This window comes from Rhinoraja longicauda, chromosome 5 (assembly GCF_053455715.1).
Source record: "Rhinoraja longicauda isolate Sanriku21f chromosome 5, sRhiLon1.1, whole genome shotgun sequence".
NCBI classification, from domain to species: Eukaryota; Metazoa; Chordata; class Chondrichthyes; order Rajiformes; family Arhynchobatidae; genus Rhinoraja; species Rhinoraja longicauda.
In genome coordinates, this window is record NC_135957.1 from 25,390,814 (window position 1) to 25,415,542 (window position 24,729).

Genomic DNA, 24,729 nt, shown 5'->3' on the forward strand with positions numbered 1-24,729 from the left:
AATGCTCTTTCATTGTCTGGACCAGTCAGGATTTATGAAATGTTTGTGGGAAATAGTTTCCTTGCCAGGATGAAGTAGAGGAATATATTCCATGTTCAATAGCAATCCATCGATAACCAATAGCAGGTCTTGCTGCTGTACTTAGTTATAAAGATTGATAAGTGTTTTAGGCTCACGGGCCAGAACCCTGAACCTGACACATAGCACAGCCGAGAACGAGGCATGAGATGAGTTAAAAAACTATAACTTGTACTGAGGCCCATCCCATTTACAGTAAGTTTCCACTCTTGTGAACTGTTCAGGCTATTGATTGTGAACTGAGATCCCATATGGCAGAAGATGCCCTCAGCCCCCTTGCAAATACAGCCCATACGTCTCCCAAATGCACAATGTGTACAAGCAACACACAAGGTGGGCGCTGGCAAGCTTGTATACAGAATGTCTCCATGCATGGTGAGATATGTTATTACGCATCACTGACAACAGAAAAAAAGTCTATGCATGGTGCAGCAACCATCTAAAGCTGATGTTTGGAAAAGCAAATGCAAATTATTTTTACAGAGTGGTGGGTACCTGGGATATGCCAGTGGGTGGAGGTGTTTAAGCAGCTTTTCAATCAGCAGATGGATGTACAGGGAATGGAAGGCCAAGGATCTTGTGCAGGTGGAGGAGATTAGTTTAACCTAACTATGTTTGGTACAGACATTGTGGGCTGAAGGGCCTGTTCTGGTGCAATACTGTTCTACTTTTGAAGTTCATGAGGCTGGAGTTTGAAAGGGAGAAACTGATGCTTTGCATGTTCAGATCCCTGGTTGAACCTGCACTAATTGCAGAGGTTAACACAATGAAGAGGGTTTGATAGAGCAAGTGCATGAAATTTTGTGGGGAAATCAGAGTAGTGAAATGAGGAGTTCCTTTTACACCCAAGAGTGTAGAAATGTGGAACATTACCCCTTAAGGGTTTGAATGCTGAAGATAATGGGAACTTCTACAATTAAGAATATGGAGAACAGGCAAATAAATGTAAGATATCGATTATCCATGGTGTAAGTGACAGGATGAGCTCAAACAGCTGCAAGCTCTGCTTCCTCAAGGACACTGAGTCTTGCCACACTGTCTCGTACTGACCAAAACAGACACTAACCCCACCATTACACTGCCCAATGACAGCTGCCCGATGGTATGGAAGGGGTCCTAAGAACAACATTATTCTGACAGCTTCTGCAGTGAGGAGTTACTGCCATCAGGAAAGTGGGTGAATGGAACAATTACAGCATTAGGAGGGAAATAAAATAATAAATATTAGCAAACATCTATGTTTCAAACCATAAAAAAACAATAGAGGCAGCAGTTAATCTTCAGTACTAGTGGATATTAACATTACTAGAATCCTATTGACGCATGTATCCCACACTCCAGTGAGCACAAGAAATTCAGTCCCTAGTGGAGGCAGTACATCAAACCAATCTGCAGCTTGCAAAATGGACCTTTAAATTTTGGCCAGCAACAAAATATATTCCATGTTGGTTTAAATTGCATTTTCCACAAATTGCTCTCTCAAAAGATGGGCTATCTTTTAGGATCAGTTTTTTTTTCCTCACCCCTGCATGTAAGGAAATCACCATAATTGAACTTGGGTTGCAGCAGCTTAGTTTCAGGAAGCTATTTGCTTGAGCCTATTAGTGGACAAATTGTCCCCACAATATTCCTCCTTCCCCCCCCCCCAAAAAAACCAAAGGATTTGATTACAAAAATCAAAATGCATCTTTAAAGACAATTTTTTTAAATTTGTTGTTCACCTCCAGGATCAAAAGATGGAAGAAAAGTAGGTAAAATCTGAAGTGCAGATCAAACCGTCACCTAATTAATTAGAACAGCCAAGATGAGTTGAAGGTCCTGCTTGTCTCTGCTGGGTTACTTCATTTCTGTTCTGTGTTTTACAGATGCCCTAGATAGCCAAGTTTACTTGTCTTACTGACAGAGGGTGCAGTTTGGATCAAACTGATCCCGCTGCCTTTTGGAAGAGCTCAATCTGTCCTAATAATCAATTACAAACCCAATCCCACAATTATGCTATCAAACGATTCTGACCTATTATATTTAGTAGACTGGCCTGGCATCTGGAATGCCACTCAATTAGTATGGCATGGTGGTGCAGTAGCTAATGTAGTGCCTCAGACCAGGCATTTATGTTTGAATGGATAAAAAACATAGCAGCCAATTGTGCCCTAGTTCTCTCAAACATCACTGTAGTAACAAACAGATTAGCTTTTAGTGGATAGTTTGATTAGACGCCAGGGATAAGCCTCGGATTGCCTTCAAAAAGTGTCTAAGAATTGGCAGTGTTATCTTAACACCTGTATTTAAGAAGGGAGAATAGAATATGTCCAAGGAATTATGAACCCATCAGGGAGACATTGGTAGTAGATGATAATAGAATCCCACTGCACGTGACAACAGAATCATATCCGAAATACAAATGGCATAATGAATGAGCATTCATTACAAAAATACAATTCTTCATTTTTAACCAAATTTGAGGTACAGAGTGTACGATGGCAATTCAGAAGATGCAACTTATCCAGACTTTCAAAAAACCTTTACACCCCATAAAAGAGTAATTTATCAGCCAGGAGAATGCCGAGTCAGGGGATGGAGATCAGAATGGATTGCAGGCTGGCTTCAGAACAGAATGCCGAGTGGGAGTGAAAAAAAAACTCCACAGGGTAGTCTGTGGGTGGTCCAATCAAAAACACAATTTCAAAATTTGTGGAGGTCAATCTGGTCAGGATGCAGTAATGATAATTGTGAGGAGGATGGCAATGAGTCACAGGAGGACATAGATACATTTTCAGAGTGTGCATATTGGCAAATTAAGTTCAGTGAAGGTTATGCAAGATGGTACATTTTTGCAGGAAGAATAGGGAGGTCACTTGATAAGTAGAATCCAAGTGACATGGAGGAGCGAAGGGATGTGGGAGTGCACATATACTGATTTGTTGAGAGCTGTACCACAGTTCACCAAGGCTACTTAAGGACCTGTCCCACTTTGGGCGATTTTAAGGCGACTGCCGGCGACTGTCAAAGTCGTAGCAGATCGCCAAAATTTTCTTTTACCCGACGACATTGATCACGACATTGCCAGTCAGGTCGAGATTACACCGTCTTTGGAAACATCGTGAAATTCCCACGCTGTCAATGCTTCTCCGGCATCCTAATTTTCGCTGAAATCACTGACAAGTCGGTAAGTACTTGAGAGTTTTGAACTATAACATCTTGTATGGGTTACTTAAAAACCAAGCTTCACTGTAACAAGGCATATACTGGATTTACTTCCAGTTTACTAATAGCTGTATTAAAACATTTAATTTTAAAAGTGGTTAAGTGGATTTTTGTGAAGAGTGTGTGGGCATTCTTTGAAAATGTACGGGAGATGCATATCTGGTTTCTGGGTTGCATATCTGGGTTGGGAGCCCTCTTTAAATGTAATGGCTGATGGCCATAAACATCGTGAAACTCCCGCGCTTACCTGACCGTTAAACTGTCACCTCCAATCTACCTGTCAAATGTCCTGACGGTAAATAAATTAGTTAAACACAAGCATTTTATGGTATTTTGAAATGACTTTACTTATTTTAATATAATGTGCTTCTAAATGCATCTAAGAGAACCTAGCAAACCTGGGGACAGCAGGCGACAGCGCCCGCAATAAGCAACGATACCTGGTGACAAGCCAGCTGTCACCGAGAAATTTCACTCCGGATGATTTCTCAGCGACACGCTGAGATTCACTACGATTCTTGGAAGACTCCTCACGATCATGCCCGCGACACCCGGCGAACTGTCGGCGACAGTCACCTTAAAATCGCCTAAAGTGGGACAGGCCTTTTAATAAAACTAAATAAAGTACTGCGGTTTATTCCCAGTGGGACAGAATTGAAATATCGGTAGCTTATGCTAACATTTATTGAACCTTGATTAGTCCACGATTGCAATACTATAGACACTCATACTATAGACACACTGGAGCAGGTGCAAAATGTGAAAGGATGATTCTAAAAAAAGGAGGATATAAATATCAGGAAAAATAGTAGACTGGGTCTCTTTTCTCTTGAAGTTTTAAAATTATGAAGGTTTTTGTTAGTGGATGCAGTGACGGTGTCTCGACTTGTAAAGAAGAGCACAGTACAAGGAGGAAATATATATTAGGATATTAAACTTATTTACCCAGAGTGATGAGATTGTTAAACTCTGGCAGTGGTTGAAGTGAATAGCAAGGATGCTTTTTGTGGAAGGATGGATGAACCCATGGGGAAGAGAGGAATGGTGTTGCCCTGCTAGATTTAGATGAGGAAAAAGGGATGGGCTTGACAAGCATAAGACGGAAGAACTTGCTTCCATACCATATATTCCATAAAACCCTTTTAGATGATGGCATCCATTTTGTTTTATGTTCAGTTTGGACCACAATTGAATAACTCATTTGAAAGACACCACCTCGGATGTGCAATGGTGCTTCTGTTCTGCAATGATGTCAACCTAGATTTTTGACACTGATGTCCCTGGAATGGAACGTCCCATATTTCTTTACAACAATTAAATTTCAGCTGATCAAGTCTATGCTGGCTTGGAGCAATGCCATTTCCAGTAACCTATCCTCCTCCATATTTCCACAAACACCTCCTCAACCCACCACAGAAATTCTACCCCTCATATGCCCACTCACAGCAATGTAAAGTGGTCAAAGTAACCTACGAGCCGTCACATCTTTGTCATGTGGGACGACACTGGAGCACCTTGAAGGAACACATTTGCTCACAGGGAGAATGCGCAAACACTGCACACAGTATGAGAGGTTAAAATTGAGGCAGCCGCTCTACTGTTGGTGCTACTGGGCAGTCTACAAACCACTGATGCAGAAATGCAACCAAGTCAGTCACAGTTGACGCAGAGACATCAGGGATGAGGGACAATGTAAACAGAAGTGAGGCATTTATTCAAAACCGGGGTGAGCTCAATAAATTTTAAGTAGCATGTTTGGTGTATATTTGTTGTTCATCTAGTTCTCTCGTGGATATTAATCTTTGAAGGGGATAATTTGAGAGGATTATGGGAATTGAGCCGACTATATCGTGGTTAGCTCTAGCAAAGAGGTAACTAGGCAAATCGGCCTCTTTCTGTGTCATACAGGAAATTCAAGAGAGATAATTTAAAAACCACAAGAAAATGAGCAAATAGATTGCCAAAACGTTATCAGGTTCAATAATTTCCACGTTGACAATGTTGATTCAGTTGATACTCCAAGCATTGTGAATTCTAGCACTGAGTTATTGTGCTTTCTATGCGGAAAGACTTCAGTCGAGGTTAGAGGATGGATGCAGAATCAACCAGGGAATTTAAATCACAGGATCATTAATCATTGCAACTGTAACAGCTGTCAGCCCTTATCTTGTGATTACACAAACAGTTCTCTTAGTCACAAGGACCTTCTTAACCCAAGTGTTGGAGTATATCGTCATACACTGATTCATTATTTAAATTTTCTCCAGTTGATAGGCAGTTGTGGGGAAAAGTAGTGGAGAGCAATCCAGATAACATTCAACCTGTTAAATGTGGCTTCAGGCTTCCACCGTACATCTGCGAGTGCAGTAACTGGAGCTCACTGTGTACACTAAGATGTAATATTCTGTGTTGGAATTACCTGGTTCACAATTGCAATCCTGGTCAGTTTTAAATCATTTACATCTTAGCACCATCAAATGGTAAATACGGCTATTTAAAGATAGTTATTGACGTTAGTGCAATGAAGATAATTAATGATAGTTAGTGCAATGGGGCTGCCGTGTGCTGGATGTACTGCGTGCATAGAGCATCAAGCTCTTGATTTGAGACTTGTAGATTGGGGAATTACTTTGTGGTGTAAAGTGACTCCCTCTTATGAAAAGCATTAACAGAAAGACAATAGGACACTGGTTGTACAGGGAGAATACAGAAGTACCTCAGGCATCTGGAGATATAAAAGTAGTAAAAAATAACAACTTGCATTCATATATCTTTAACATTATTGAAATGTCTGCAGGAGTATTTATTCATAAAAGTAACAGGTAAAAACAGTCGGAAGAAGGGTCTCGACGCTGAAACATCACCCATTCCTTACCTCCAGAGATGCTGTTTGTCCCGCTGAGTTACTCCAGCATTTTGTGTCTATCTTAGGTAAAATCAAGAGTTCTTCTATAACGTGTTTGCATGATATAAATTGGATATAACATAAGTGATGAATTTGGAAACACAATCTGCAACACATGGGCCAAATTGGATATAATGCGATTTTGATCGCGAACTAGAGAACTGCTTAAAAGTAACATTAGAAATTGACAAGCACAAGAAAAATGGCTTGGATTTAAACAGTAGGGGGTGGAGGGAACTTTTGTTTCTATGTACCTTTGCAGTAATCAAAAACACAATTGTCTCTTAAGAACACACCTACTTTAACAACGTTTGGTCATTGAAAGTGACAAGCAATCACTTCTATTGACAATTGTGTAACGATACTCTGTTAAACAATGTAACATCTAGTCTTTAGTAGTTCTATCTTACAGTAACAAAAATTAAGTTAATGCTCTTGAATCGCGGGGCTTGGGTCAGCCCGCTGCGGACCTTTCACCGTCCAGCGCGGCCTGAAACAGGCCGCGGGAATTTCTCCGCCCGGCGGGGGCTTCAATGTCGGGAGCCCCGACCGCTCCGACGTGGCAACTTCAACAGCCTGACCGTGGGAGAAGACAGCAGGGAAGAGAAAATACATTTTGGCCTTCCATCACAGTGAGGAGACGGGAGGATGGATGTTATTTTGTTTTGTGTTGGTTTGTGATTGTGTGTTATTGCTTTGTTTTTATTGCTGCATATTGTTGGACTGTGGGTAATGGAATTTCATCCAAAAGACATGTTTTTTGGATGACAATAAAGGCTATTCTGATTCTGAAGATCTTTTGAAAACCCTGAAAATATATTTTAAAAATAATTGTTATTGTAAGTCTGAAGCAGTCTAGCTCCAAACCTCCTTTCCCACATTGTCACAATTATCTTGAACACATTTTTCTAGAACTAGGTTTTTTTGGTGTCGTAAAGATCAAATGAATTGCAAAAAAACTTGAGTTTAATGAGCCACTAAATTTTGCACATTGAGTCTCAAAGGCTAAAAAAACTTCTGAATGGATGCTGTTACAATTCTGCACTCACCAGGGCACAGCTGTAAACAGAATGCATGGTTTTAGTCACATCTCCGTTACATTGATGACTGCGTCGGTGCTACCTCCTGCACCCATGCTGAACCCATGGACTTCAACTTCATCACCAATTTCCATCCTGCACTCAAATTTACTTGGATCATCTCCGACACCTCCCTCCCATTTCTTGATCTCACTCCATCACAGGAAAAAGACTTATCGACTGACGTCTATTACAAACCCACTAACTCCCACAACTATCTCGACTACACCTCTTCCCACCCTGCTTCCTGCAAAGACAATCCCCAACTCCCAATTCCTCCGTCTATGCCGCATCTGCGCTCAAGATGAGGTGTTCCATACTAGGAAATCCGAGGTCCTCATTCTTTAGGGAACGGGGGTTCCCCTCTCCGTCATAGATGAGGCCCTCACTCGTGTCTCCTCGGTACCCCACATCTCTGCCCTTGCTCCCCCTCCCCCGAGTCACAGAGTCCCCCTAGTCCTTACATTTCACCCCATCAGCCGTCACATACAACACATAATCCTATGAAATTTCCACCACCTCCACTAGCCACATTTTCCCATCTCCACCCCTTTCCACCTTCCGCAGAGACCATTCCCTCTGCAACTCCCTGATTAACTCATCCCTTCCCACCCAAACCACACTATCCCCAGGTACCTTCCCCTGCAATCCCAGAAGATGCAACACTTGTCCCTATACCTCCCCCCTTGACTGTCCAGGGACCCCGTCAGTCCTTTCAGGTTAGGCAGAGGTTCACTTGCACCTCCTCCAACCTCATCTACTGTGTCCGTTGTTCAGGATGTGGACTCTTATACATCAGCCAGACCAAACATAGACTGTCCGATTATTTCGCTGAACACTTTCGCTCAGTCCGCCTGAACCTACCTAATATCCCAGTTGTTTAATTCTCTTTCCCATTCCCACGCAGACCTTTGTCTTAGGTCTCCTCCATTGTCAGAGTGAGGCTAAATGCAAATTGGAGGAACAGCATCTCATGTTTCACTTGGGCAGCTTACAAACCACTGGTATGAATATTGATTTCTCTAACTTCAGGTAGCCCCGGCATTCCCTCTCTCTTTTTCCCTACCCCACCCAAGCCACACTAGCTTCTTGTTTTCACCCAACAAACGGCTAACAAAGGCCGGTTTCCTTTATCAAGGTAACTTTTTTGCATATCTTTAATTCATTGTTCTTTATCTCTCTACATCTTCATCATCTATATCTCTCATTTCCCTTATCCCTAACCAGTCTGAAGAAGGGTCCCGACCCGAAACGTCACCCATTCCTTCTTTCCAGAAATACTGCCTGTCCTGCTGAGTTACTCCAGCTTTTTGTCTATTTTTGGTTCAAATCAGCATCTGCAGTTCCTTCCTGAGCATGAAGATATCTTTGCTGCTGAATACTAAATCCTCTTGCAAAGGCAGTCAACATACCAGTAGCCTTCTCACTTGCTGCATTTTAATGCTTGCTCTATGACTGATAGATCTACACGCTGGTCTCTTTGCACCTTACATTTTTCCAATCTATCACCACTATTTCTTTACCAATACTGATTTCCTTCATTTTTCCCCCCACTGTCTAACATGTCTGGAAAGTTACGTGTCCCCTGTGAAGCTAGAACCACAGAATATAATTAATTGTTCTACCATTTCTTTGCTCCCAACTTTGTACTTGCTTTTATGAGCCTGAGTATAGGATCATCTTTAATGCAAGAACTTTACAACATTGTACTATTCTTTCGAGAAATAGAACCTTCACCCTGCAGCTTTTTCTTCCTTCAAAACTCAGGGTTTTGATATCATTCAAGTCTTCTTTTGAACCTTCAATTTTACCACTTTTTGCAGTATGGGCAATGGAATGTATTCCAAGTGCAGTTCCATTAAGGTTTCACAGAAGCACAACCTCTGCCACTGAATTCTGTTCTTCTGGAAATATTGTGCATTGTTGGGATTTACATGATCTGTTAAACTTTCATGTCCACTTTACAATTTATCTACAACTCTGGATCCCTCTATTTTTCTACTTACCACATGCACTTATTTTCTAAGTGTGCCACCTCTACCACTCGCACTTTTAAAATGTATTTCCCAATTACACAACCGGTCTGTAAACTATTGTTATTTCTGGTTATATTGAGATCGACCCTAAAACATATTACATCTTCCAATTTGATGTCGTCTAAAGATTTTGAAATTGTACACATGATACAGGTTCAATTCATTTAAGTAAATTTAGAACAGTGCACCCAGCCACAGTTTAAAAAAAGGTTATTGGGAAGGCCAATGGAAATTTGGAGGTTTACTTGAACACCATCTGGACTACATTGCTCAATTCAAGATACTACAAGTTGCCTAGGAGAGTGTAGCTTGTGCTCAAGTGAATGATGCCAACTTTTCAAAGTATTACAGTGCCCTCCATAATGTTTGGGACAAAGACCCTTCATTTATTTATTTGCCTCTGTATTCCACAATTTGAGATTTGTAATAGAAAAAAAATCACATGGTTAAAGTGCACATTGTCAGATATTAATAAAGGCCAATCTTATACATTTTGGTTTCACCATGTAGAAATTACAGCAGTGTTTATACATGGTGAAACCAAAATGTATAAAAATGGCCTTTAATAAAATCTGACAATGTGCACTTTAACGACATGTGATTTTTTCCTATTACAAATCTCAAATTGTGGAGGACAGAGGTAAATAAATAAATGATGGAGGGCACTGTATTAGAGAATGTGCTTGCAAAATTGTTCTTAGCTAAAGGTATGAAAGCAAATTAAAAGTAGACACCTGTTAAAGTTAATTTGATTTGAAAGGCAGTATACTAAATTGATCAATGTTACTGCTAGTAATTATCCTTTACTCGATTTAGAAAGAATCTAGCCTGAATTTTAGAGATTATATATATATACATGGTTAAAATTTCAAACACCCCCGTTTAACAGATGTTCAATGAGTTTACAGTTGTTGCCCAGAAAATTGAACTCGAGCTACAGGCAATTTACCAAAATACTGAAATAACACAGCAAGCCAGCTCATTTATTAACTCAGGAGTACATCGCTGTTTTTTAACTGCAGGCAATACTTGCTGAACGGCATGTCAGGCATGGACAAGAAAATCACACTTCATGATCTCCAGTAATAGCCTAACGCCTCCAACTAATCACTTTGTGCAATCTAGATCCACACACTGATTTGTAAGAGGCTGACAGGATTAACTAGCAGGCTCAGGCACAATTTATCAGGTTCAAGGATTGCTGATTCAATGAAGTATGGTGTTAGAAACCTCATGTAGAGCATCATTCATTGGGAAAGCTTTCACTTAACCCTTTAAACAGCTTGCTGCATCTGCTTACATCCAGGCTGGTACCAGTGCTCAGAGAGCTTGTTTCCTGGTTGTTTGAACAACTCATTTATTTTACATGTTCATTGATTATTGCCAGAACAAAGCAATACACAATTAGGCTTACAGCTCTTGCCAACCAAATAATGATTCACGCTCGGATTACACGTTTACCATTATTGCCTCCTCTCAAGATTTTACACACTTCACTGTGGTCAACCTGGTCAACAGTTGTATGCGCAAGATAAATGTTATCCTTTGTTTCAGGGGCAAGATTCCTAACCTTGTCTCGGTTGGAATGAGAAAAATAAATGTACATAAAATAAAGAAATTCAAATGAAGTTCCATTGCACCAAACTATACTGGAGCAACAAGGAATGTTTTTTTACATTACCGCACAAAGTTGAGACCGAGTGTAGTACGTGTGCAAAAATTACATAACAATTGCTCTACAAAGCCAAGGTTGGGCGAAAAATGTACATGTCTTTTCTCCTCAAGCTGCCTAATGACTAACATTTGCCAAAAATTGGTGGTTTTGGTCAGATTAGTAAATTTCCTAATTAAAGATGGAGTGAAAATGGCAATGAAACCAAAGTGAAAAGAGACAGAATGTGGCCGGGTTTATGACAATATTAGACAATTTATGCAGGATAGATGGTTCTCTGACTTGAATCTAGTTGGTAACAGACGATAAAATCGTATGGTTTTACAAGAAATGCATTTAACAAGAAATATCTTCTGCAAGAGACCCATCATTTGGCTCAAAGGGTTTTCCAATTATGATGCACCACCCTGGCCTTCCTACTACACTTCATCCACTGTTCTCTCTCCCAAACTTATCCATAAATGCACCTATGATGGCAGTTTTATTACTCTCATTATCACAGCCACCTCATCTCAGGAATCCATCTAATGAACTTTTGCTGCACTTCAAATTTCACCACTCGCTTTTACCTCTTCATACATAGACAAGGTCTAAAAAACAAATCCTGAAGATCTAAGAGAATAGCGTTTTTAAAAAAAACGTAATTTACTTCTCAAATTCAGTTTATCTCCACCCAGGCAATTAATAGATGCATTTTCAGTGTCTGACTTGCCCAAAGCTAATGATAAACAGCAATTGATGGCGATCGTATTTTGGATGAAAATCTATTGTTCAGTCTTCCTGCCTGCATCTAAATTTAATGAGGAATAATCAACTGTTCATTCAGCAACTGTTACCAGCTCCTTTAATTGTGCATTGGGTTCTTTACCTGGTTTATGTCTCTTCATTTCAGAAAATGAACAGAATTAATTAACATTCTCATGTATTTAATTTCTTTGCCACAAGGTGTTTTATATACACAGAACTTTGCCTATCAAACCAAAGAATGAGTTGCTGGAGAAGCTCAGCAGATCAGGCAGTATCTGTTCAAGGAAAGTCCAGATGAAGCCTCGTGACCTGAAACATCAACTGTCCATTTCCCTCCACACTTCCTGCTTGGCCCGCTGAGTTCCTCCAACAGCTTGTTTTTTGCTCCATATTCCAGCAACTTCAGTCTCGTGTGTCTGCCTGTCCATAAAAGTGCTCATTAATGGATTTTTGTGCTTAATGTGATGAAGAGAGGAAAATCCTCTGGTCCACTCACTCTACCCCATATAAACTATATACTCTCGATCACACCTAACAACCACGCAGTGATGGTAACACAACAGTTTAAAACGTCAGGGCACAAACAGCTTAGAAATCGGCAAGCTTCATTCAGAGCCCATAGTGCCTACCTCACTCAAATTCATTAATCTGAAGAAAGGTCTCGACTTAAAATGTTGTCTATCCATGTTCTCCAGAGATGCTCCCTGACCTGCTGAGTTACTCCACTCCTCCCAACCCTTCCGAATTTGGCAGAAAGTTTCCGCTTTCTTATTTAATTTCTGCCATTCCGATTTTGCTTCACATTTTTCCGCAAAACAATTTTTCCGTAATTGCAATTTGGTAATTCGGCCGCTAGAGGTTCCGCGAGATCCCCCACCAAGCCCTGGAAGTCCCCCCGAAAATGTTGCACCTTGGCTGGGCAAGGCAGCCAATCTCAACCTCATCGGGACATCCATGGCCAATTTGTCAATTCGGCGCTAGAGGTTCCGCGAGAATACCAAGAGAATTCGGATGTATAAGAAAAAAGCAAAATAGAAAAAAACACAACAATTTTCTTTGTGTTGCAAAAAGTATTGCTGTTCAATAACCTTTCTATAAATAGCAGAATATACTCATGATTGGCCTGACATTGTACATGTTGTCCGAGAACTACAGCCTGTTGGAAATAGTCGATTTTCACACATGAATGTAGCGCAACGCGTATGCACATTTGGCGTGCATACTTTTTTTTTGCTGAAAAGTTGCATTACGTGCCATATTATGAATTTTGATGTAAAATTCCGAACCGTCCCCTTTCTGAACCGTCCCCTTTCGATAATTCAAACAAACCCTCATCTCTTACTTAAATGCAGTTTCAAAAGGTCAAATTAAGTAATCACAATGTTATCCCCATGCAGCTAGTAATGAAGAAAAGCAGAAGAACTGTCTGTGACTACAAGAGATGCACAGATAGACCAAGGTCATCGTAGTGATGCAAATAGTTCAATCACTAGAGCAATATTCCAGGCAGTGCATAATAGATTTTGTGTCTGTTCTGGAAACTGTAAATTCCTACTATAATACCCGGCAATAATAAACCTCCCTTCAACCCACAAACGTCTTTCTCTTCTCTAATCACAATGTGGCACTGCTTTACCTCCTCCTCGCAACATTTGCCATTGTCTTCACAACTGCCTGTTCCTGATGGTCACACAATGTTATATTGGCTTGTGGAACACGCATTTATCCACTGCCTTTTACCTTCTGAGAAGAGATGACGCAGAAGAACAGAGATCAGAAGGACTTGCAAAACTCAAACATTCTCATAGAATACAGACATAGACACCGCTAAAAGGATGCAGCATTGACAGGGCTAGGCTGGATGTTTATGTAGCTCTATCGTCGGGAATGTTCCCTTCTTTTGGACCGGTTGATTTGAGTAGCCTTATTTTTGTCTCAGTTAGAATATCAGATGCAAGTCATACACCAGAGGCTCAAGCACAAAATCCCAGTTAAATTGTTTAAAAACTGAAGAATGGAAAAGGAATTAAGAGGAAAGCTTGCATTTTGTGCTCTGCACAACAGAAGGCCTTGAATAAGGAAGTGAATTAGATGGGAACGATAATGCTTTTAAAATGCTGAGTATACTACATCAAGATTCTGGGAAGTTCAAGACTTGATATTCCAGTTATATTCAATAACATCAGAATGAACTTCAAAAAAGTTAACATTCTATCTGATCCTTCCTGGTATTGCTCTGGCTATTGCAGTTCTTATCTTGTATAAATTCTTCCCTTTATCTCATCCTATGTTGAACCTTTTTACTGACAGTTCATAACCAAAGACAGTTCATAACTATCTACGCGTTTCAAAGACAGTTCATAACTATGTACGCGTTTCAAAGACAGTTCATAACTATCTACGAGTTTCATCCTTGAAAAATTAATTCCATCCGTTTCATCAGATATAGATGGTATTCTTTCAGCTTTTCTAGTTTGAACTGATGCTTTGAAAGTGAAGTCAATGCATTTTGTCCATAACTTAGTCAGTTCACACAGACCTGCCCAATTATTTACTGAATCTGCTTTCATAAATTTCAGGTTTGAGTATCTTTGAAAAACATGCTGCAAATTTTTATCTAATCTGCCACACGTATCTTCCAGGATCTTCCCCTTTTCCGAATTATCTTGATGAATTGCTTCTGAAAACCCATTTATTCATCCACTTTGGTCAAACATTTTAATTAAAAAATAGAATTTGCGCCCTGAGACAGCATTGATTGCTACAATGTCACACCACCATCCAGCTTATGTTACCACCACTTACAGGGAGTGGAGGCAAGGAGCAAATAAGCAGCACGAACTCGATGGACAATTTTCACATCCCCCTCCCCCGTCTAAAAGAACCAAAGCAAATTAATTCAATTTCCCCGATCTCAGGATAGTTAACATTTCTTACTCAGCTTTGTCATAAATTAAACTGTAATTAACTTTCACCCTCAGGTCTCCACTAAATTAGATTTCCCACGCAACTATTCATGCAGTTATTGACATTGCACTGAAAAGAATTTATCTTCGACTCTGCAGGATACATTTTTTTAGTGCAAGATCAATGGCCTCCACACAAATGCAATCAGATCACCACAACATCAAGAATCAAGAGTGTTTTATTGTCATATGTCCCAGATAGAACAATGAAATTCTTACTTACTGCAGCACAACAGAATATGTAAACATAGTACACTGTAAACAATACGATAAACGAGAATGAAAAAAAAGAAAAAAAATGACAATGAAGGCTGATAGTGTCTTGTTGGATGTTAAGGGGTAGGTGATCTTACATTCAGTTGACTGCAAATATAGATGTTTGGAAATTAGGATGGGTTGCAGACACTGGTGGCCAAGGTATACACCATCACCACAGTAAAGAAGGCACAGCAGAGACTCCACTTCCTGAGGATCCTCAGGAAAACCAACCTGCAGGAGAAGCTCATGATGTCCTTCTATCGCTGCTCCATCGAGAGTGTGCAGGCATACTGTATAACCACATGGTATGCCAGCTGCTCAGAAAAGGACAGGAAGGCCCTTCAGAGGGTCATCACAACGGCCCAGAAGATCATCGGCTGCTCACTGCCCTCCCTGGAGCACCTGTTCAGCCTACGCTGCCTCAGTAGAGCAGGCAAAATAATAAAAGATCCATCCCACCCCGGCCACCGTCTGTTTGTTCATCTGCCCTCTGGTCGACGTTTCAGGTCGATCAAATCCCGAACAAACAGACTTAAGAACAGTTTTTACCCCAGGGCCATACGAGAACTGAACACTACCTTCTGCACTAGGCAACACCGTTAAAAAACCTTTGAACTTAATATAATTGTATTTATTTGTTTTTGCATTTATTGCATATATGTTTGTACGCACCGTCAGGATTGGCTATTTTTTAATTTCGTTGTACTCGTTGCAATGACAATAAATGAATATTATTATTATTATTATTATTATTATTATGCAGAAGGGAAGGGAAAGAGTGTGGGGAAGTGAGGTAGTTAGAAAGTAGGCAAGTACATAAAATCATAAGGGGAATAGATAGTGTGAATGCATAAAATATTTTACCCAGATCTCAAAAACGAGACACCCAAGATAGAGGGGAAGATTTAAAAGGAACCCAGGGGGCAACTTTTTTCACACAAAAGGGGTGGGTGTATGGAATGAGCTGCCAGAGGAGGTAATTGAGGCAGGCACAATAACAACAAATAAAATGCATTTTGGACAGGTACATGGATAGCAAAGACTTGGAGTAATATGGGCTAAACGCAGGCAGGTGGGACTGACATAGATGGGGCATCTTGGTCGGAATAGACAAGTTGGGTCAAAGGGCCTGTTTCCATATTTTGACTCTGGCAGAAGGTTATGAAGGGAGAAACAACAGGGAAGGAATCAATCAGTATTGCACTACCAATCAGAGTCAGATTATAGATAGCCAATAAATGCAGTTAACCGTCAGGGATGATGTTATTTTCTCCTGACATTAAGGTAGCATCCTTCAATTATGAGACTCTAGGGAGAATGTACCAGCACAGTGACTGTGTCAGGTGCACTGTATCTGATCTGACAATGCAAGGATCCAATGGGGGAAAGCTCTGTAAAAAAAAGGCTGAAACAACTACTGTGATTTTTTACGCAAGACAAGTAGAAATACCCGATGTACCTTGAGCTATTAATCATGGAGCAATGTTTTGTTGGATTGTTAAAAAATGATGATCTGTATTAAGCAAAGGGAGGAGCTCGGGCATCAGGCAGCATCTGCAGAGGGAATGGACAGGCAATATTTCGGGTAGGGACCCGTCTCCAGACAGAAGGGTCACTACCAGAAACGTTGCCTGTCCATTCCCTACTGTACTCTGTCCAGACTATGTGCAGAAAATGTGCTAAAGTACTATTGTGCCAAAAATAAACCGATAGCCAGTTCCAGAATATTAATCGAGTATAATGAATTGAGGATGCTATCCAAAAACCAATGGTAAATCACAATGGGAGAAATTAAAGGCATTATCACTGGAGCAAGGACATTTTGTGGCAAAGTATGTGGTTATAAGGATATCCTAGATGATGGTAGCTTTCTCTGAGAATGAAGAAACACAGCTAACAGTGAATAAAAGATCGAGTGGAGAGGTGAAGTAGCTCAGGAGACCCTGAAACCAATGACAAAAAAACCCCATAAAAGTAGAGTGAGACAGAGAATACAAGTACGAGAAAGTTCTACAGAGAGGATTGTGAGCCTGTGGAAATCAATGACGAGATCTCTGCCACAGGAGGCAATAGAGGCCAATTCACTGGATGAATTCAAAGGTTAGATGGAGCTCTAGGGGCTAGCGGAATCAAGGGATATGGGGAGAAGGCAGGCACAGGTTACTGATTGTGGATGATTGGCCCTGATGACAATGAATGGCGGTGCTGCCTCGAAGGACCGAATGGGCTCCTCCTGCACCTATTTTCTATGTTTCTATGAGTTAATGATTGAGATCAAGAATGATATAAACAAAGAGTTCACCATTTTCTCTCCATATTTCCCACACAACAATATGAAAGACTTTTGTTCCTGATTCTGGGCATCACATCACAGGAAAACAAGGCTCGGAGTAAATGGAAGTTCATTCAGATGAAAGCAGGTATGTTGGACTTAAACAGGAATTCTTTTGATGATGGAAGCGAGATCAAGAGTGGAAAAGTTCAAAAAATTAATGGTTTTGCTACAACAAATGAAGATAAACTGTTTATAGTGGCAGAGGGAATGACATAACAGGTAATATGTGGTGAGAATTTTGAGTAAAACAAATTGCTATCTATTTCAAATAACTGGCACAAGTAGTGGGTCAAATAGTCTGCTGTACTACAAGGCTCTGTAGTTCTTTGAATTAAACGGGACACAACTCCCATGTATACAGTGCCCTCAATAATGTTTGGGACAAAGACCCATCATTTATTTATTTGCCTCTGTACTCCACAATTTGAGATTTGTAATAGAAACAAAAAATCACATGTGGTTAAAGTGCACATTGTCAGATTTTAATAAAGGCCATTTTTATACATTTTGGTTTCACCATGTAGAAATTACAGTGGTGTTTATACATAGTCCCCCATTTCAGGGCACCATAATGTGTGGGACACAGCAATGTCACGTAAATGAAAGTAGTCATGTTTAGTATTTTGTTGCATACCCTTTGCATGCAATGACTGCTTGAAGTCTGCGATTCATGAACATCAACAGTTGCTGGATGTCTTCTCTGGTGATGCTCTGCCAGGTCTGTATTGCAGCCATCTTTAGCTTATACTTGTTTTAGGGGCTAGTCCTCTTCAGATTTCTCTTCAGCATATAAAAGGCATGCTCAATTGGGATGAGATCAGGTGATTGACTTGGCTACTCAAAAATTTACCATTTTTTAGCTTTGAACAACTCCTTTGTTGTTTTAGCAGTATGTTTGGGATCATTGTCTTGCTGTAGAATGAATTGCCAGCCAATGAGTTTTGAAGCATTTGTTTGAACTTGAGCTGATAGGATGTGTCTATATTCTTCAAATTTCATTATGCTACTACCATCAGCATTTGTATCATCAATGAAGATAAGTGAGCCGGTACCTTCAGCAGCCATACATGCACAGGCCATAACACCCCCACCACCGTGTTTCACAGATGAGGTGGTATGCTTTGGATCTTGGGCAGTTCCTTCTCTCCTCCATACTTTGCTCCTGCCATCACTCTGATAAAAGTTAATCTTCGTCTCATCTGTCCACAAGACCTTTTTCCAGAACTGTGTTTGCTCTTTTACTTCTTGGCAAACTGTAACCTGGCCATCCTATTTTGCGGCTAACCAGTGGTTTGCATCTTGCGGTGTAGCCTCTGTTCATGAAGTCTTCTGCAGACAGTGGTCGTTGACAAATCCACACCTGACTCCTGAAGAGTGTTTCTGATCTATCGGACAGGTGTTTGGGGATTTTTCTTTATTATAGAGAGAATTCTTCTGTCATCAGCTGGGGAGGTCTTCCTTGGCCTGCCAGTCCCTTTGCAATTAGTAAGCTCATCAGTGCTCTCTTTCTTCTTAATGATGTTCCAAACAGTTGATTTTGGTAAGCTGATATCGCTAACAGTTTTATTCTTGTTTCTCAGTCTCATAATGGCTTCTTTGACTTTCATTGGCACAACTTTGGTCCTCATGTTGATAAACACCAATAAAAGTTTCCAAAGGTGATGGAAAGACTGGAGGAAAGACCATGTGCTGAGAGCTCTCTTATACCTGCATTAAGGAGGCAATTAAACACACCCGAGCAATTAAAAACACCTGTGAAGTCATGTGTCCCAAACATTATGGTGCCTGAAATGGGGTGCCTGAAATGCTGTAATTTCTACATGGTGAAACCAAAATGTATAAAAATAGCCTTTAATAAAATCTGACAATGTGCACTTTAACGACATGTGATTTTTTTAATTACAAATCTCAAATTGTGGAGTAGAGAGGCAAATAAATAAATGATTGGTCTTTATCCCAAACATTATGGACGGCACTATGTGCACAAGAAAGCAGCTTTTCTTTATAATCATTCATTCTGTCGTATTATGACACTGAGGTCTCTCCAAGAACACAGTTATATTTAATCAAACGTAAGTAGCTTTGTTCTGCAATCAGCAACGAGAGTCGAATCAGTACGAGCTGCTTTCCTTCTCTATTAGAATCACAATATACATCACATTGATGTTCATGTAGGTATAATGAGACCACCAACATCCTTTGGTGTGTACTGTGCTCACTACCGATTCCCCTTAGTCTTTTATAGTTTACAGAACAGCTGGTACCAAGATGATAATGGTAGCTTTCAGAATGTAATGACAGTGCAAACGCAAATTTGCCACTGGGTTAATGAACCAACACCACGTACAGTGTCCCCAATTGTACTTGGACCAAATGCTTTCTCCCAGAGTATGATGCAGGCAGCACAGCTGTGGTACTCATTCTTGCCTCTCTCTCACACACGGAAGGAAAGAAATCTGGCGTCATTATCCACCCTGGGCTAAATTCAACTCCAAAACCTCAAAGTGCTCAACACTTAACTGGTTCTTTAGATCAGGAAGAATTAAGGGCAGACAGTGATGTCCATATCCTGTAATGTAATATTTTGTAAAGAATATTTATTTTAATTTTATTGTACATTGGACAGATGAAGCAACAGTAAGCCAGTTGGACCCTCAAGTCTGCTCCCCCATTTAATTGTCATTGTTGATCTGATCGTTACCTCAACACCACATTGATTTGCACGTTGGAGGCCTGCGAGGCCCAAGTGAGCCATGCGCAGCAAAAGGAGTCTGCGGGGGTGTGCAGGGAGAGGAACAACGGTTCGGGGGATGACCAGAATGAACGCAACAGTTGCAACAGACCCTCGAGGCCAGCAGCAGCTGGGACTGTAAAATAGCATTTCTCGTTTAAAGACCAAGTGGGCTGTTCTGTACATTTTGTACCAACCGGGGGATTGTGCTTATATGGTGATAGTCTAGCTGAGCTGTATGCAAAAAATGCATTTCACTGCACCTTGGTAAAGAAACCATTGAACCACTGAGGTACTGCAATCAAATACAAATGAATGGGACCATGCTAAATTTGCCAACAATGGTAAACAAAAGCTGAAAGGGCAGAGACAAAGTGTATCCCACCCCTCACTTTTGTACAATTAGGAATTATTCAAGGACACGGTGGTGACTCCAGGAATGCGTGGGACACGTCAGCACTACTGCTCACCAGCTGCCCTCTATACAGCAGCCAGCGTGCCAAACTGTAATAACAAAGGGAGCAATAAATTGTATTTGTGATTGCTTTGCTCATGTCAGCGACCTTCATAACCTTTCTTATTCCCATTGATTGCTCAGATTGGTGCTTTCAGAAAGAATTAACAAAATAGCATACTAATGAAAGTTGGTACTGGAATGTGAGCAATCTCTGAAATAGAAACATAGAAAGTCGGTGCAGGAGTAGGCCATTCGGCCCTTCGAGCCAGCATCGTCATTCAATCTGATCATGGCTGATCAACCAGAATCAGTACTCTGTTCCTGCTTTTTCCCCCATATCCCTTGATTCTGCTTGCTTTAACAGCTATATTTAATTATCTCTTGAATACATCTGGTGAATTGGTCTCCACTGCCTTCTGTGGCAGAGAATTCCACAGATTCACAACTCTCACCCACCCAACCTATCCAAGTAACCATGCAGCCTCACAGCATCCTCTTCGCAGCTCACACTGTCACCCAGCTTTGTGTCATCCGCAAACCTGGAGATGTTCCATGCAATATTTGAACTCGTATACTCCATTTTGAAGACTTTAAGTGAACATTACCTGAAATCACTGCAATTTTGGAAGATCCATGCTCCTCCTTAGCAATCCGTTCAGCCTCCTCCATTAATAGCATTCCAAAACCCTAACGGGGAAGAAAAACAGAATACAGGACTGAAGCTAAGCAGCGGGTTCTTCTCGAGAACTTGGGATCAGAGTCAGAGTGGACAAGACCATTCAGCCCAAAGGATCCATGCCAGCTCTTTGAATGAGAGTTGCAAAATCTCAATTCTTATCTCCCTTTCTGTTAATCATTTACATTTGTGTTTTACAAATGTTTATTCATCCTCTTTTACTTTATCTTGTGTTCACTCTTTTCACCAGATACAGGACATTGTAACAGTAAATCTCTTGGGATTTGCTTAAAAGTAAATTAAAGTAAATGAAAGATGAAAACTTAAGCATTCTTAAACTTAATGATACATTTTAATAAGAATACAATAGTAGAAATGTCATTCTACCATGCGACAGAGTCACTTTTTAATTTAATTACAGTTTGTACGTCTCATTGACAGCATTTAATGCCATCTCTCATTTCTTCTGAGAAGGTGTTTGTGAGCCACTTTCCTGGAAACAGTTAATCCTTTTTGTAAGGTCCTTTCACAATGTTGTTGGGTATGATTTTCCACACACCTACTGTTTTTACACTAGTGGTAGAGGTTATGGTTTTGGTATGTGTGGTAGTAGCTTTGGGAAGGAACTGGAATTCATTTTAACTGCAAATGTGGTGTACTGGTAACTGAGGGCATGCTTCGGGTTGTACATGGAGTGTCTATCAAGGGGACTGCTTTGCCCTGGAAGTTAAGTTTTAGTGCTGTTGGAGCTGCACTCATCCAAGGAAGTACAACATTTCCTGATTCGTGCCCTTGAGGTGAATGAAGTGGTGAGTCACAGGAGAGCAGAGTTAAGTTTCTGATTAGTGATGAGTGGTGGCCACTGTGGAAGGGGATAGTGATGGAAATGCCATTGAATGTTATGGGCAGGTGGCACGAACTTCTGCTACTGGAGATGATCACATCTTGGGACTTACAAATGTTACTTGTGCATATCGTGATTCGTACCCGAATGTCATTCAGACCTTGCTGTGTAGAGGCATGGACTGCTTCATTTCTGATAAATTGCAAGTGAATATTAACATTGTCAACATCCCCACTCTGAACCAAGGACCTGAGGATTGGGCCCAGGACACTGTTCTGGGAACCACAGATGCTGGAAAACTTCCTTGACTCAACAACTAAAGTTGTCTCACACTCCTGGCGTTACAATGAATAGCCATTTTCTGCACATCTTTTAAAAAAAATATAGCAGACCACCTGTACCAGCAGTCAGTTCTATGGAATTAAGGCCACTCAAAGCCTTCATTCTTACCTGATGCTGGAATTTGGAAGGATCCCTTGCACTAACGGGTACCACGCTGCCATAAACATGAAGTTCTCGCACAATGGAGACCCCTCCTTTTAACTCTGCCCTGAAAGTTTCCTCAGAACACTTCCGCAAGCGGAGCAATCCGATCAGAATGTCTTGCTCAGGATCTTCATACGACAGGAACGTTTCCCAGCCATTATTTGCAACGTAATCTCTTCTCACCAGTTCCACCTGAAAAAAAAAACATACACTCATACTGTGATCAGACTATTAAATTAATCACCTTCAGATCCTCCCACAACAGGTAGATGGCCATGTCATTAGAAACCATTATTTGTCTAATATGGCATGAAGTGGAATATAGTAATCCTAACATAGAGATGGTCTGACTGATCTTTTGTGTGTGAAGGTGATTATGTTCTTATTCATATGCCTGCTCCTTTATGCATCTCTTTATTCTCCTTTCTTCTTCCCACCTCTCTTTGTATTCTTACCATATTCTTAAACAGTAGCACAATCACAGCTTTAATCATGAAATGCTACTGTGTATTCCGTAGGTTTTATCTCCCTGTTCCGTGCTCTGGCTACCAGAAGAACTCATTTTCTCTGTATTTATCCCATCAAATCCTGGCATTTTAGGTATCTTGATCAGATCACTTGTTACCCTCTATAAATCTAATGCAATACCGTAAGCAAGTTTCTAAAACTCCTTTGAAAAATAAGCTGCAGTGCAGCGTGATGATAAATGAACAAAAGGGATGCAAGATCAACAATAAAGAGTTGGAGAAAGCTGAATGGGTTAAATACTAATAAATCACTGACAACTCATGGTACAAATGCCTGATTACCCAAGCTATTCGTGAATGAATTCAGGCCAATTAGCTCCCAGGAACAGTTTATTTCCCATAACTGATAGGGATCTCTTCAGGATCATCAGAGCCCATCACTGTTTGGTGGCAGTATTCCTTTTTGTCTTCACCCCTTATCTCTGAGCTGCAGCTGAACATTTTCCCCACCAGAGGATTGTCAATCGAAAGTTAAAACAGAAATGAAAGATGTGCAGCAGCAGCTTAACCAGCCCTGCAGCGTCAGTCAGATTTCGATGCTCCTTTATCACTTTAACTGTTTTCTTTCATCCTGAGAGAACATGGACTTTAATCTGATAACCTGAACACAATAAAAGCAATAAAATAGTGAAATGTACATGGGTAAAAGAGGAGAGGAAGGGATGGGAGGAGGGTATGGGAAGGAAGTGCCCAACAGTTTACTCTAACTTCCAACAACTACTGCAAGCAGTAATGGCAAAGCTTACCACAACTTGACAATATCCCTCACTGGTGTTGACCACGATTCTAGCAGACTAAACTAATGGCATCTGGCACAGACTTATACGGAATAAATTTAGCAGTGCTGCTCATGCAGCATTAATTAAACTTACTGTGAACAACATAGTAGGCAAGCTGCCCACTTGGGCAAAGTTTGACTGCCCACAATTCAGTCCCTGAGCAGGATTCTGTGATGCCTCACGAGAGGCTTTCACCCCTGGCTAATTCTGTAGACCTGAGGCGAGTATGTGAAGAAGGGTTCCAACCCGAAACATCACTATTCCTTTTCTCCAGAGGAGCTGCCTGACCCTCTGAGTTACTCCAGCAATTCGTGTCTGTCGCGAGTATGTGAATCTCTCTGCCACATAGGTAAAACTGAGAGCTGATGAAAGGGTAAATTAGGGTAAAAAGGTGAGCACAAGCATAATTTAAAAAATAAGTTAAAAAATAAGTAGCTGTCGGATCTCAGCAGGTCAGGCAGCATCTGCGGAGGGAACATTTTGGAGAGCACCGGGTCATATCAAGAGCTATTGTTACCTGATACGGTCGGACTTTATGATGAATTTCCTGGATCCCAACCTCTCTTGTCCGAACATCTCGACACTGAAAGCAGTACAGACAAAATCAACAAATTTCTGAAGCGGAAACAGTGGGTACATTTGAAGAATTGCCTATTCAAATCCAAGACAGCTTTATTCTGTCAATTTCCGAAGTAGCATTTAAGTTGTTCTCTATTTCCCGATCAAAGTCATGTTATGACCATTCCGGTCGGTCCGTGTAATGGAAATAGTGTTCCCCAATTCATCACTCGTGTTATATCCAATTGTGTTATGTAAACACACATTATAGCAGAACTACCTGTAACCCGAAACAATCAATGTTTGAATTAACTTAATGACCATGCCTGCAAGGTGGATGTGGAAAGAATGTTTCAAGTAATGGGAGAGTCTAGGACCAGAGGGCACAGCC

The 24,729-nt window shown here is 40.7% G+C and overlaps 1 protein-coding gene across 1 annotated transcript in view; it reads right to left on the reverse strand.

Moving 5' to 3' along the window:
• The window catches only part of elp3 (elongator acetyltransferase complex subunit 3), a 67,453-nt gene that overhangs the window by 1,034 nt on the left and 41,690 nt on the right, over positions 1 to 24,729 (reverse strand). Inside the window, exons 12-14 of the mRNA XM_078400069.1 lie at positions 24,298 to 24,363; positions 22,439 to 22,666; positions 21,074 to 21,155 (exon numbers count right to left, since the gene is read on the reverse strand). Of these exons, the coding sequence (XP_078256195.1) occupies positions 21,074 to 21,155; positions 22,439 to 22,666; positions 24,298 to 24,363 (376 nt within the window). The remainder of the gene's footprint in view (positions 1 to 21,073; positions 21,156 to 22,438; positions 22,667 to 24,297; positions 24,364 to 24,729) is intronic.